Here is a 16,090-nt window from a genome sequence, read left to right as displayed (position 1 = left end):
GGTTTTCAAAGGTCGTTGAAGACACATGAGATGAATGTAAATAGATAGGGTTTGTCATAAAACATAGTTCTCTGTCTTGAACTTCAGTTTTAATATGATGTACCAGAGCATTACTTCTAGATCTCTGTGATTTTCCCAGTTGCTCTCAGTCAATCCAGTTAATATCTGCTGCCCTTCAAGCAGGACATTTTTGATTAAAAGCTGACGAGAAAAGTTGCGCTGGTAATTAAACGGACTTGGCTGCTTTCGGAACTTGCCTGAACCATTTTTCATCAGGTGCGTCTCGGTTTAATCAAGCAACTATTTTTTTATGTCTTGAAAGCTCTCTGCAGAGCCGCGAATGAGTAGAAACGACACGAGGAGGAAAACTCTGCCACTGCAGCTCCTGTTGGCCAGTTAGTTTCCACGTTTCACTAACGCATTCAAAGAAAGTACGTTTCACACTAAGAATCAGCGGAGCAGAGTTAAGTCCTTGGGCCAAGGTCTCATAGGAGTACTTTCATTAATAGTGCATTGACAGAAATAGTAATTTGTTCAACTTTTCACGTTAAAAAATGTAAAGATTTTGTGAAGAAAAGGATCATCTCTTTATTTGGATTCACGCCAAAGCCAGCAACCTCCCGCCCACCACTCCCTCATCCTCTGCATGACGTCACACTTGAAGATAGAAAATAATCCGTATTAAGTTGAATGTGTCAGTTCAGGCTTTGTGCTTTCCGTATTATCTGGGTGTTAGAAATAGCAAGTAAAACATATTAACACAGTCTTAAAGGCGCCACATTATTTACACCCTTCTTTTGCTTTTTTCACATTTCAGAGAATGTGTGTGTGTACGTGTGTGTGTGTGTGTGGGGAGAGGGGGGGCTTCATGATGTCAAAAAACATTAACTTCCAGCGCTGTTTGTGGGAGGCTGTAAACATGGGGCTACATCGCCCGTTTCCCAGAGATCCACTTTTTCTTGGGTAATTATGCATGCAAGGCTGCTCCACTGGCGTCTGGGAAGTGTGTGACACCTGAAAATATGGAGCCTATAATGAACTGTGTCGTGGGCCCTCTAATATAAGAAACCACGAGGCAGCAATAAGTCAGGTCCCCTCAATTTAAGCCATCGTTTTATTCTGCAATATACCTAATTCGGTTTCGCCAGACGTTTATTGGACTGATGATTGCTGCTGCTGTGGCAGAGCCATATGTGTACTGATTGTCAAATGCGGAGGAGGAGGATTGTATTTTCGTTGGACAGGCCTACCTTACAATGACCTTTTTAGAGATTTTTTTTTCTAGTTTTCAGGCCTGTTAGCCATTTATTAAAGGCCATAATGTTAAAACTTTCAGTGCCAGCAGAGGGAAACTCGGGCTGTCTGTCAGTTTCCTCAGTCCAAGTTCTACTTTTCCACTAAAATAAGAGATTCTGTGCTGCAGGGGGGATGTGTCTTGATGAGTCACTCGGCATGCTTAATTTAAAAGCTTAAATGTTAAAAAAAAAAAAAAAAAAAAAAAAAGAGGTATTACCTCTGTAGGACACGACACAAAGCCTTCATCAGCCAGCAAGACACCGTCAGATGTTGTGCACGAGTGCAACGCTCGCACGTTGGTAACAGCGTCGCTCGGGCGTGATCTCGTCGCTGTGGTCTCCCGCAGGTTAAGAGCGTGTTGGTTGAAGAGCTGGAGGACGTGTGCGCAGCAGCCGGTCCGTCCGCCACCTCGGACTGTTCTCATGTCAGCAAAACTCTGACGTCTCGGGTGTGAAAAGTTAATGAGTGCAAAGAAGTCGTGAAACTTATCTTCGCGCCTTCCTTCTGCTGCCGCTCTCGCTGAGGACGTTTGTGCTTTTTCGGTTTTATGATGAATTTAACAAGCAGCAGAAATACACACCTGTATCTGTTATATTGACACCTTCACATTCTGACCAGTTGCAGGGTGTAGTTATTATTTATTGGTTGGGATGTGTGTGTTTATTTATTTACTTATTTTTAAGATTGCCTTAATTACATCAAGCTTTCCATTGTTTTGTTTGCTGGCTGTGAACTGCATCTGACAGAACTAATTAAATTGGATTTTTCTAAAGTGATTGATGCCAACACTGGTGATTCAGTGCCTCGTCCTCACCACAGGATGGCAACAACACACAAATCGTGAGCAGCACTCTTAGTTTGTGAGGGCGAATACATGATTTGGATTTTTTAACATATGCTTTCAAACAAATCAACGACAATCTCGTCTTTCGCAGCGATCAGTGGAAAACTTTGTTCACGCTCCGAACCGCACTCTGCTGAGTCTGATCTAATAAAAAGCGTCATTTATTACAATACGACACTTCAATTAATATTCAACTGAACTGTTGCCAAACCAGCAGCAGGGGGCTGTTTTTCTTTGCATGCCCATGCAAACGCACACACTCAACCCCACCCTCTAACCCCTTCGCCACCCTGCCCAGCGCCAGTTCTAACAATACCCCCTGTGATTATGTGGCTGCAGGGCAGCTGAAGGAGTATATGGGGTCAGGTGGCCCGTCTGTCTCACGTGTCCATGGAGGCTGATCCAGGGGAAACAGCCGCTAGCCTCCCAGTGAAGCCTCATCGTTCTGTTGGGACACACTGAAATGTTTCTCTCCACGGCTATAATCTTACCGCTAGAAAATCAGCAAAGGTCAAGATGCGCCGTTTCGCGCTTTTGCCTCACATTTGCGACGTATCTAATTTGAAAGATGAGCTCTCAGATATTCGACATAGCACCAAGAACTCTTTGATGTTTCCAAAGATTGCTCACATCTTCGGTTAGCCCTCACTGTTGGAGAAGAGCCTGGACAGGAGCTGTCGCTGTCAGCAGTATCTCAACTCTTCCTCTTTCTTGAAAAGTAAGAGAGAGCGACTGACAGAGAAGTGAAGTTGCTAAACAGCTCAAACTGTTTTTATTTTTTTCAAGTTAGACTGGGGTGCTTTTGTAGCAGCACTTGCTGAAAAAAATTTTGAGGAGCGTAATGAGTGTCACGCTGCATGTTGCTGCACTACCGACAACAACGAACTAGTGACAGAAGACAAATTTGGAAAATCCGTGGCAGCAGCTGAGACCTCTGCTACAACAGCTCCCTTCATTTATTCCTCTGGACAGAGTAAATGAACATTACACTTCAGGCGAGCCTTGTGGAGGCTTGCCAGGCACAACTGCAGAAGATCTCTGGAGCTGGTTTTCCCGCACATTGACGAGAAGGATTAAACAGAAATATGTCCTTCACTTGACTGGACAGGATCTGTGTTTGCATCTTCATCAGGAATCTTTCAGAGTTTTGGGAACTTTTGGTTCACCGCTTGACGAGCCTCATGGATTCCACCCCGAGCCGCACAGCTTTTGATGGAACTAAAGCCAACGTCTGAGTTTTGAGTTCCGAAGTCTCAGAAGACTTGTTTCCCTTGTCCAGGTTGTTGCCTTTAGTCATTCCTGTTCGAGCGAAAGGCACGATGAATAAAGACCCGAGGTTTGCCAAAAAGGGACAGCCACCTGGTTTTGGACACGGCCGGAGGCACTCGTGTTTGGGGTATGTTACTGATCCTGAAGTAAAAGAAAAATGTAGTAAATGTTGAATGTGTTCTGATTTATTATAAATGATTGAATTATTTAGATTTATGTAACGGGCACCAAAGAAGCAGAAGAAGAAGAAGAAGTACATGACTGATGAAAATGCAGGATAGTTATTCACAAAAACCTATAAATGATAAGGAAACATGAAAAGCTAATTTTGTGAGAATTGGACAGAGACACAGTCTTGAATCAGTTTTGGTTTTTGGCAATGGGGGCGATGAACATTGTAATTGTTTAAAGTTGTTCGAAGTTTTTAGTCACCTGGCACCTGGCACCTGGCACCTCTGATCTCTTGCTGTCAACTGTATGACATTTAAAAGCACTGCTTGAAATGCATAAAATAGCCAGTATTGTCTTTAGATGTACTACTACTACTACTACTACTACTACTACTACCACTACTACTGATAATAATAATAATAATAATAATAATAATAATAATAATAATAATAATAATAATAATCATCATCATCATCATCATCATCATCATCATTCAAACAACAAACCAGGAGCCAAAACATGAAAAGAAAGATTTTTGATCAGTGTTAGGAGATAATCTTGTTTTGTTATTATGCAAGTTTTGTCTTTAGAAAAGGCAAAGTCATTCTTCCGGTAACTGTACTTAATAATAGTCATAAACATCACATATTGTATACACTATACTTCACATCAGAATTTACTGAATCTTGCAAAGCTTTTTGTTTATTATATTAATGTCTCCTGAATGTTGACAGAACAAATTAAAGTCTAGATTTAAAACTAAGCATAAATGTGGAAGCGGCAGAAAAAGTCAGTGGTTTTTATCTGCCTCACGCAGAGCACTTGCTGCTTCCATCTGAACTGTGACCATTCGTGTGAAGGCAGAAAGGACAGATGAGGTGCTGTCAACAAAAACACATTTGCAGCAATTGACAAGTTTTTTGTTTCTTTTTTAAATCTCAGGTGCTAACATCAGTCATCTCCTCTAAACAGAAGAGATCTGTTGCACACAACAGATAGCAGAAACTACCAACCGCTGCCGTTGTTACTTTGACATATTGAAACACTTTCCAACGTCCACTTGAAAACATCATTCAATCTATCACTGTACACTGAATAGAATTTTTGTTTTGTTTTTTAGGACAGGTTTCTTCCACTGCAATGTGCAGAGCAGAGATGATGAGGGGGAGGAAATAATAACACGACAGACCCCCTGCCCCAACACACACACACACACACACACACACACACACACACACACACACACACACACACACACACACACACACACACTCAAAGTAAAGCCCCCTGACCTTGGAATAGTTTCTCAGTCACGGCATGGCGCCTGCACTCAAACACGTGAATGTGACATGTGTTTCTGGCTTCTCATGCACGCCATGCAGCCATCCGCCGTAAACCTGCATCGATTGTTCCATCAGGCTGCTGCTGGAGGTGCGTTAGGGCCACGTTTCAAAACAAAAGTGTTTTGGTCGCTCTCCAGCAAGGATCCAGCTGAGCCGCCTGCAATGTTTTGCTTTTTCATTGTTTGGAGGCAGAAACCATAAAACCAGACAAAAGCCGAATTATAGCTATTGAAATTCTCACTGCTTCTATTCAACAATGGTGTCAAATTGGTCTTACAGCAAGCAACTGGTCTGTATTATATTGTTTTATTCGTTTTGCGTGATCCTCTTTTATTTAGGCGCGTTTTTAGTTCCTGGGCACTGGGCGCCCTCTGCTGGACAACGTGCAATATTCCCCTCGAATTTTAAAAGACTGGACTCACTGCCGCTGCAGATAAATCACTTTATCTTTGTCATCTCAATGGACATTAGGTGGTGTGTTGTCAGGAATGCTTATTCATGCATGTTCAACATACCTTTGACAAATAAAGACGGGATCCAACAAACAGTTCCCACCATCTGACACTACCCTCTAAATTCACAGTCTGTGTGTGTTTAGAGGGAGGTGAACAGAGTAGTCTGCATGTGTTTCCCCACGCAACAGGCCAACAAAATGACCTCACACAACCTCTGTGTGAGTGCGTATGTTATAGTGGTTATTATTTATTGGCTGTTGAAGTCTTGTGATGATTTCTTGCATTGGAATCTCGTCTTTGCCCTTCCCCTTGCTCCTGGCATTAAAATAGCGGTTAGCATGTATTTCTGAATGCTAATGTTGACCAGCTAAAGTGTTGTGTGCTTGAGCTTCAATTTACATGAAAACTAAATAATACAGAAGAAATACTGTAACCTTATGTACGTTGCTGCTTGTTGTGTGTAGTGTACACACAACAGTGATGCTTTTGGTCATTTCCTTGTTCATTCATTTGAGGCTCGGCGCAGCTCCACTGGACGGTGCTAAGTATGCAGGGAAAGCCATCATTTTTGTGGCGGACACGCTGTAGTGCAGGGTATACGCGGGTACACGGGTTTAAGTCACTTATTAATTTATTTATTTATTCGTTTATCTATTTTTGTCAGCAATTTTAAGCAGCAACAAAAAATGCTGCTTACAAATCCAACTCCGAAAGAACTATTGTTCATAATGTGAATTTCTGTCTGTCGCAGAAAAAGCAGGCTGTGTTGTCGTTTACGCTAATTGTAGGGACGAGGACGTTGCCTTGGTTCAGCTTCAGCAGCTTCAGCAGCAACTGCAACAAGCCGCTAGCAGTCTCCGCTGGTCACTTCAAAGAATTCGCCACAAGGGGGCAGAAATGTCTCTTTGTTGCTGTTAAACCTTTACCGCACAATCAATTGACGAATGAAGACCTCGTGTGTGTGTGTGTGTGTGTGTGTGTGTGTGTGTGTGTGTATGTGTGTGTGTGTGTGTGTGTGTGTGTGTGTGTGTGTGTGTTTTAAGAGACGTAATTATATTCATGAAACCTTTTACATTTCCAAAAAATATTGATTGGCATTAATTATGTTCCTATAACGGATTTTTAAATTTGTCTTGAGTGTCCACCCGAGTCAGGAAGTTATTGCAAAATGATGCAACAGGACAACACCTGTTTATAGTTAAAATGTGTGTTGAGTCGATGAATAGAATATTAAGGGGGAACACTGCTTTGTTTTTGTGTTTTCAGAAGAGGCCCATGTAATGATGCAATACCAATGCTTTGTTTACAAACAGAAAACCGTCACTTTTTAACACACACACACACACACACACACACACACACACACACACACACACACACACATAAACAGCTGTCACATGCATATAAATACATGACAGTCCAACACCCATGCATGCATGCGCACAGCTTCTTCTCATTATGGGCCAGACTCTCCCAGTCATCTGCCTGCTGGATTCGGTTTCACTGTGGCCTCAGCAGGACCTCGTTCCCAGCAAACCTCCACCCCGCATCTGCTTCCAGCTCCAACATGCTTCCCAAATAGGAAATGCAGTGGGAGGTTAGGCAAAAAGGAGGAAGACAAAAAAGCTAAGTCATGTCCACACATAAGAATTGTGTTTGCTCCTATTTGAATCATTAGAAATGGGGGTCAGGGGAGAGCGGGTGGGACTATGTGTGGCAGATGTTTGCTCTTTTTTTTTCTCTCTGTCTATATGAATTCATGTGAGACGAGGCTGTTTTGTTGAACGGATGCCGGAAGTGAGTAAAACGAGTAACGGTACAGCTCAAGGAAGCAAATTTGCAGTTTTGATGTCAAAAAATTGTTTGATCCTCTCACAGGTTTTAATGATGTAGCGAGAGAGAGAGAGAGAGAGAGAGAGAGAGAGAACTGATTTAATGTGTCTTGGGGTCCAGTGTTGGTTATCATTAATAGTTTTAACAAAGGAAAGAAAAAAAATTAAAAGAAAGGTTTGACCTGTAGCACGTCTCAGCTTTGTCTCAATATGAACTGTGTGTGAATGTGGCATCATTGATTTTTTTTTTTTGAGAAACACACAACACACAAACTGGTGGGACAAAGTCCTCTGAATGTGAAGTTGGAAAGGTATGGAGGGCGGGAATTTCCTCGGCTTTCCGACCCGCTGATAAGCAGCGCTGATAAAGACCTTGATAATGAGCTTCTATTTTTTTTTCTCCTTTTTCACAAAAGGCAGAGGGATCTCTGGCTCAGTGGCATTGTTTTCATATCTGTGAATAACTGTGTCGCTAACCCGTCTCTGGAGCTCGACCTCTAGCCCACTGGAAATAAAATAATACAAGGCTGCAGCTGCGACTGTCCAGCAGTTCCATGCTTGTGTTCTAGACGATTGCAGGAGATTACGAGCAACTGCTCACCCAGTACAGTGGTGCAACACAACAGAGCAATGAACTAGGTTTTTAAATTGCAAAAAAAACAAAAACAAAACTGCAACTCACACCTGATCTGCACAGTTGCAGCTCTCATCCTCTGCCACATGCCCGCTGGCACGTCCACCTTCACTGTTAGCCCTGTGCCTCAACAGACAAATATTTGCAAAATGATGTCAGCGTTTAGCCGGTCAATTGGTGAAAAATCACCAATATGTCCTTCACTCTGTGCACTGAGCCTCGGCTGACCAGTGGTGCTCAAGCTACACGCCTCTCGGCCCGGAAAAGACACAAACGCAGATGGTTGGCTGGAAAACAGAAGGACTGCAACTTCTGCAGCCTCCACGTTTAAACAGAGCAATGTTTTTGTTGCTTTTGGTTTTTGTTTCATATATACATACATATATATATATATATGTATATACTGTATATATGTATATAAATACAGACAGACAGACAGACAGACAGACAGAGACACACACACACACACACACACACACACACACACACACACACACACACACACACACACACACAGACACAGTCTCCAAGGACGTCAGCAGAAAGTTTCTTGGTTTTCTGTGCTATAGTGTGTATTTACAGTTTCTCCTCTGTCTTGCCTATTTCCACACACACACACACACACACACACACACACACACACACTGCAAATAGACACATGCGGAGTGCAGCCCCCCTCTAAACCTTCGTGTGCAGGAGGAGACTGGGAGGAGGAGGGGAGGAGTATCTCCGGAGGAGAAGAGCGGGAGCTCAGCTCTCAACTCCTCAATGTGTGCGTGCGGTGTGGAAGGCGCAGTTCTCTCTCTCCCTCTCCACGCTCAAGGACCGGCCCGTCGCCGCGGAAAGCACGCTTTCAACACAGCGCGCGCAATCATTACCTGCTCTGTCCTCGAACCCTTCCTCGTTCGAGACCGACGGGCGGGAGTGGTGGAGGTGGTGGTGGGGGGGTCGCACGATGTTGAAAGTGGCCGAGGAGGACTTTCCCCCGTGCGTGTGCGCGTCAGTGGAGACCTGCTGCGGGGCGAAGGAAGAGGACGCGGCGCGCAAGAGCGGAGGAGTGGAGGAATGCCTGCGGGAGGAGGAAGAGGAAGTTTAGCGAAGAAGGCGAAGGAGGAGGAGAAGAAGAAGAAGAAGAAAAAGAAGGAGAAGAAGAGCGGAGCCAGGAGGAGTCTTCGGGAGCGAAGGCAAACATGAGTTTGCCAAACAACAGCGTGTTCCTGGCCCCCTCGGTCCAGGACCGCTACTTCAAAGTGCGGAACGGGAACATCTGCGGCTCGCCGTGCGCCGTCAACCGGCCCATCGACATTGTGCAGAAACGCAAGCGGTAGGCCCAGCAGATGTGCTTTCAGTCCAGATGTTGTAGTGAGACGACACACACACACACACACACACACACACACACACACACACACACACACACACACACACACACACACACACACACACACACACACAAGCCGTTCTTCTCTGTAACAGATTCTTGATGAAACTGCAGTGATTATCTTGAATAAGACCATGATCTTATAGTCATTGGGGGGCCTTTATAGTTGCCGTTCAGTCATGAGTTTGACAACCAAACTGGTTTTCTCCTTAAAGATTTTTTTTTTATTTTTTTTTTAGATCATTACTTGGTCGTCTTCATTTCTCATCATAAAGCACATGGTTGTAGCCATATTTACTGCATGTTGCTTGTAGTTTTTTCAGCCTTACACACACTTAAAGACGCACATAACCCACAACCTTACTGCTACTTGCTCTTGAAATCAGGCTTGTAATTCTTACGGTTTCTGGCGGTTTCTGGTTGTCTGCTAAAATCTCTGTAAAATATTCAGGCCAACTCCATCTGTATCATTTGTGTATTTTTACGGCGCCACTTCCAGGATTTTTTTTTTTTTAACGATGTTTGAACTTGTGGTTACTCTCACTGATTTATGAGCTAAATCATAATCTACTTAATTATTAATTTTTATTAAAGTCCGATTTCCTTGTTATTATACCAATAAATCTCACAGTGACTTCTGTTCCTGTGGCGATTAGGCTGCTTTCCTTTTCTAAAGAATTCTGTTTTTACTCAGATTTTATCTTTCACTATCTCTCTCTCCCTCTCTCCCTCTCTCTCTCTCTTGCTCTCTCTCTCTCTCTCTCTCTCTCTCTCTCTCTCTCTCTCTCTCTGTGGCCGCTCCATATGTGTCTCTATCATTTGTCTTTGTCGTCCAAATACAGTCTTTTCCACTCAGAATCCCTGCTGACCAGGGAGTGCTTGCTACTTGACCTTTAACTTCTTCTCTTAAAGCAGTCGTCATAATATCCTGATAGTGTTTCTCAGCCGTACTTTCATTAAAAGCTCCTCTGTTACATTAACTGGACACCCCTCAACACCCTGTGGCAATCGATAAATCAAATGTTCCACCCGAAATAGAAAAACCCCAGTGGCTGTGGCTGCTGTGGGCCTGTTATAAGCGCCTCCAATCATTTATTTCCCCATGTAAAACAGAATCCCAGTTTGAAACAAATGTTCCTTTGCCCCTTCGTCCGGGCTTGGCTCGGCTCTTCCGTCCTGAACTCTACCGTGGTCTCTCGGTTGCTAACCGGCAGCTGTAAACAGTAGTGGTAAACAGCGGAGAGCAGCGCCTGAACTGCGCACTGGTCAGCACATTATTGATGTGAGCCGCAGCACTGAACAGTCACCCACAGGTGGTCACTTTTCAGCTCGAGCACGCCGATGAGAGTCCTTTTTTTGTGGGTGTCTGCAAGTTTAAATCTGAACTCCCACTGTAACCCTTTTACTGGAAGAGTGTGACTGGGCCAGACGTGCTTGACTGGAGGGTTTGATTTTCCTCATCAAAAGGGCCAAAGTTGTGAAATGACAATCAGTGTGTGTGTGTGTGTGTGTGTGTGTGTGTGTGTGTGTGTGTGTGTGTGTGTGTGTGTGTGTGTGTGTGTGTGCGCGTGTGTGTGTGTGTGTGTGTAATCTTGCCAACGAACCTCGGAAATAAATGTGGCTAATTGTGCCGCTGGCTTTTCATGGAATGATGACATCAGCAGCCTCGGCGGGTGTGGAGGGAGATCAGAGTGCCTTTGAAATGCCAACCCACCAATAAAATAAAATTTGAAAAACTCCTTCAAAGGGAGTTCGCTAATGAGCGCAGACATGGAGATACTCACAGGCCCGGCGGACTGACCTCATTCGTGCCATACAGTTAAAATAACAGCGCAGCAAATAGTGTAAAATAAAAATAGAATAGCCAGACTCCATCGCCACCCTCAACGATGAGGCGGACGCACGTGTCAAACGGTGCTCTGCTCTGCTTCAGGTTGCAGGGGCAACATGTTCAGCCAGACTTGGCTGTGAGACGAAGGCAATGCAACGGCAGGCGTGTTCACGTGCGTTTTTGTTTTCCAGCATAAGCACCACTCTATACAAGACAGCAGGATCCTAACTGGGCCACATCATTGCAGAATTGGCAAAGTTTTTCACATTCTGTAATTAAAATGTGAAAATAAAAAAAATACTCTGGTGAAAGTACAGATTCAACTCCATTGCTCAAGTAAAAGTAAGAAAGTACTGGTTCTAAAATGTACTTAACATTAACATTGCTTAATGATATTGCAAAATGAATAATGCAAAATGACCTATATACCTATATATAATCTGGGCTGAACTGACCAGAGGTCATGCACAAAAAGATTCAGTGACCCTAAAGCCAAGAGATTTGAGGGAAAATCCACTGTTTTATCAGTTTACAGCACTTAGTCTTTATTCAGTTTGCTTTGGTATAAAACTAATCAACGGATATGTGCAAAGATCAGAGACGCATCAAGAGGTGCTTCACAAAATGCCACCAGCCTACACGCAGTCGTGACTCATGTTGCGAGATGCAGCTGACAACAATATAAGAAGTCACTCAAGCAAACCGCTCTGAATTTTTGTCGAGTTATTTTGACTCAATATGTCAACAGTGTCCAACAGTCAGAGCACGAGCTCTTAAAGTCACACCTACGATGTCTAAATATAACCCACAGCTCCCCCCCAAAAATATATACAGTATATTCTACCAAGAGAAACCTCCTCATCATCTTCTTTATCTCTCGTTCAAAACGAGGACATGACCTTTGGTGTCGTCACGGGCAGGTTGGGCCACCCTGCAGGCCCTCGGCCCGCGTCAACACGCCTGTGAAGTGACGCCCGGCTGTGCGCTCCGCTCGCTGCTCCGGGTCGAAGGTCAGGAGGGAGCTGCCGGCGGGTTTCGACATAATGCTGCATAAAGCCCAGAGTCACGTCAGCCGTCGCAGGGCGCGTGGGTCATATGTGAGGTAGCTCTGTCGGCCAATCGGCTGAGTCATCAGTGTGTAACCGACGCCCCCTCGACCTCACCATCTGATTTAGCCTCAGTTTAAAGTCTGTATAAAATGACTGAGACCAACAATGCTGAAATTCTAAATCACAGGATTTCACTACAGTTGCAATAAAACACTTATTTAGATATGCAAGATATTTGTATATGTATATTATTTATTTATTTATTTTTTAATTCACTCTTTGCACTCTTTAATTCTAACTGTGCAAATTTACCCAATGTGGGATAAATAAAGGCCTTCTTCTTCTTCTTCTTCTTCTTCTTCTTCTTCTTCTTCTTCTTCTTCAATAATTACCTTATATAAAGCGTTAATGGCGTATGCATTAAGTGAGGTGTCCCCCTTTGCTGATTTGTGCAAAGATAAGCGTCCCCCCAACGACTTTTAATGAGGCAGAACGAGGCGAAGGCTAAAATATCGCAGTGTGTTTGCAGTGTAAACAGTTCATTTTATGCTGGGTCACAACCACCGCTCGAGTTTCCTTCCCCCCATTAAGTGAGGAAGTCGTGAGGTCACGGGGCACTTAAGCGTTGAGAAACATTTCGAGGTGGAAGTTTTTTTCTGAATTGCCGTTAGGCTCGTACCCGCTTGTTACATTTGACCAAATCTGGCCCCCACCCGCCATGTGAGGACTGGACAGGAAACATCAATGTGACTTCACTATTGACTGACCTAGATGTCAAATTATTTCAGAGCTGATATTCTGATGGGATGAACGCCAATGGTTGGTCACAAGCAACGTTCCTCTGATTCTGACAAGCAAATTCGCCAAGAATCGTCATCAGAGCTCACACAGCAGCCACGACCTCAGCCAGAAAAGTTTCCCCTTCATACCTTTCTGACGCGGCCCCATGACATTTATCCTCTGCTGTCTCGGTGGGACAGCAGAACTGCCGTGCCAACAGCGGCAGGCCGGGGCCTAATTGCTGGCCCGAGCTGCTCCGATCGATCAGTATTTCGGCGGCGGGGCACGGAAACTCCCAGCTGACGTCAGCGGGGGAAGTGTGACTGTGCACATACTTGTTTGGAGTGAATAGTGGGACGAGTGTTATCCTGAAATGCGTGTGACTCCTGGAATGATGGGCCTCTCACAAAGAGCCGCTGTCACTTCTGCCGCTCCTGCTGATTCAGACTAGGCGTGTTCAATGAGGTGGACCAGAGACATGCGGCCTTCTGCTGCTGCTGCTGCTGCTGCTGCTGCTGCTGCTGTTGCACTGTGTGTCACAGGTGAACTCGCTCACCTGCGTGCACGCGAGTGCTCTGGCTGCGCGATGGGACGCCAGGTAGGGAGGAGGTGGTAGGTCTGGCTGGATGGCGTTACTGAAAAGTAGTTTCTGTTTGTTTGTTTTTGGTTTTTGAGAGGGAAAGCCGCGACGTGACGGCCGTTTGCCATGGAGCGTTCCTCCAAGTTGAGGTATGTTGGCTTCTGCGCAACTGGTATCTACGCGGAGGTCGTGCTAATTGTTTTGCCGCGTTTTATGAAGTCAAAGAGAAAATGTATGAGTTTTTGAAAAAAAAATTGTATGCAAATTATTTCACCAGTTCAACATGGAAACACGGTATTGCAAGCTTTCCCCTTTTTTCCGCAAAAAAGCTATCAGTGCATTTTTACGGATATATTTGATTTCAGGATCAGGTACTGAGTGTAACTTATCATGACTTTTATTATATAGTGACACTTTCAGTAATTAAGTGACTGTTCACAGTGACTGATTTTATTTGTCTTCTTTCACTTCAAATTATAGAAAAACAGCCTAAGACCAAAGAACTCTCTCTCACTCTCTCTCACTCTCTCTCTCTCTCTCTCTGTCTGTCCTCTCTGATCAGCGTCGTGATTGGCTGCTCCAGGATTCTCTCCTCTCAAATTAGAGGGGGAAGTTGCTCGCTCCTTCCTTACAGCTGGAGTCGATCGTTGAAAACCAAAAGGCGCCAATTAGTGCCATGTGAACATGATTAGAGGAGAACCCAGCATGCTCTGTATCTGGGCAGAGTCAAACCAACGTGCTTGTGAGCCAGTGTGTGTGTGTCTGTCCTCTTCGTCTGTTTATGGCTTGAATCAACCTGCCCGGTTGTGCACCAGTGTGATGTAAGGCTGGTCGATTTTCAGATCGATTCCGTAGCCAAATCTGCGTGTGTGTGTGTGTGTGTGTGTGTGTGTGTGTGTGTGTGTGTGTGTGTGTCCATGTGTGCGTGTGCGTGCGTGTGCGCTTGGTGTTCTGACAGGTTCTGCCCCTGTGTGTTTTTCTCCTGACCAGTTTTCTGATCAGCCACCGTATGGATTTTTGTGGTGTGAGAGCAGAGGCTCAGAGTCAGTGGCTTTGCTTTTTTGTTGTTGCAGGAAATACACACAAAGCTTTAAAATGTTAAGTCCAATCAAATCTATGGCTTACTTTTTCTTCTTTTTTTTTTTTTATTTGCCCGCGACGCCCTTGACTTGATTGCTAACGCTAAACGAGGAGAGATCTGTTTTTTCTCTCTCCTCTCCTCGTTTGCCTTCACAACAGAGCTGCGCTGTTTTCAAAGGCAACAGTCCTTTACCGGTCCTGTAGTTCAAAGGTCATGCAAAAACATAATAAACAGAGCAGCTGGCCTGACTCGGGGCCACCTTCCCCTCCCCTCGGCTATATTTAGAGAGACACGAGCTCCTCTGAGATCAGATGTTGATGTTGGGCTCAGGGTGTTTGCGCCGCTCGGCCGGCAGTCCATGCTGGCCGGTCAGGTGGACGGAAAGTGCAGCTGTGTCTCGGTGCGGTTGCAGCGAGCTCAGTTTTAGCTCGGCTGGGTTGCGTCAGCAGGACACGTGGTTTTCCTCAAGGAGGTTTCGGCTTTTCCTTGATATTTGCCCTGGTTGACTGGTTCGTACAAATTAATTAGGAGTAGCCTAGAGATTGTGCACATACATGTGTATATGTCCATGCACAACTTATATAGACATATATTTTTATATATATATATATATTTATATTTATATATATATAAAAATGGAAAAGATTAGATGTACTAATCTATGCAACAAACTACGCTGTTGCAGCACTAAAAACAATTTCCATATTGTTGTGCTGTCGAGACTTTGTTCCCTGGATTGTTTAGATGTCACTTGATGCTTTTGGAAACATTACAGACGATAGCATGATGAAAAAGCAGGTTCTCTTGAACCAGTGTCATTTATTAGTTATTAAGCGTTGTATTTATCTGGTAAACAACTCACAGAATCTCTGTGTTTCAGACCTGACATTCCAGATGCATCATACAGATGGGATGTTAGATAGAGCATTATTGTTGAGATCATTATTACTGTAAATGTGACTTTTTTTTATTATCAAGTAAAATCACCTTAAATAAAATGTTTGTTAGTGTTTCTCTCTTATTAGCTGAAGTAATTTAGTCTTCATTTTTCAGTTTCACTTGTTAATCATTTTTTTTTTAATTTTATTTAAACAGCCCCTCCACTGACTGAGCAGCCCTATATGTGTATATAATCACAGACACGCAGTTTAAGATAAGAGGGAAGCGGACTGTTTTCCTGCTGCTTTCCCATTGAATGTACAATGGGCTTGAGGTGTAAAGCAAACAATCCCCCTTTTCCCCCCCGCGACCTCTTGTTCAAACACGCTCACATGCAGACACGCAGGTTTCCTTTCTGACCAGTTCCTGCCCAACTCCTACCACGACGCTCTCTCCCAACCTCAGTACCCCGGTAGAAGTTTGCTTCAGCCTCGCAGTCTCCCGGCCCCGCTTCCCGTCTCTCCTCCTCACCTCTCGCCTCTTTTCTGGTGTGATGTTCTAGGTCCCAGGGCTAATTCCCACGCTACAAGGAAAGAAAACAGGAGGGAGCATTTATGTGTATGTGCGAGGAAGGGGGGGATTTGACCTCTGACCCCCGCGCCTGT

At 44.3% G+C, this 16,090-nt stretch overlaps 1 protein-coding gene across 7 annotated transcripts in view; it reads left to right on the top strand.

The window, feature by feature from the left end:
• Positions 1–16,090, top strand: part of pde4cb (phosphodiesterase 4C, cAMP-specific b) — a 64,641-nt gene that overhangs the window by 31,755 nt on the left and 16,796 nt on the right. Inside the window, exon 1 of one of the 7 annotated variants that reach the window (XM_076022696.1) lies at positions 2,863–3,536. The exons of 5 other annotated variants lie outside the window; for them this stretch is intronic. In XM_076022696.1, coding sequence (XP_075878811.1) covers positions 3,460–3,536 — 77 coding nt within the window. In that variant the 5' untranslated portion in view covers positions 2,863–3,459. Of the gene's footprint in view, positions 1–2,862; positions 3,537–8,603; positions 9,169–16,090 lie in introns of those variants that run through there. One more of the 7 variants, XM_076022695.1, reaches the window with a different exon arrangement.

This window comes from Nelusetta ayraudi, unplaced genomic scaffold (assembly GCF_046127955.1).
Source record: "Nelusetta ayraudi isolate G7.1 ecotype Tasmania unplaced genomic scaffold, CSIRO-AGI_Nayr_v1 ptg000013l, whole genome shotgun sequence".
Classification (NCBI taxonomy): Eukaryota; Metazoa; Chordata; class Actinopteri; order Tetraodontiformes; family Monacanthidae; genus Nelusetta; species Nelusetta ayraudi.
This window is presented reverse-complemented; position numbering and strand designations above follow the sequence as displayed.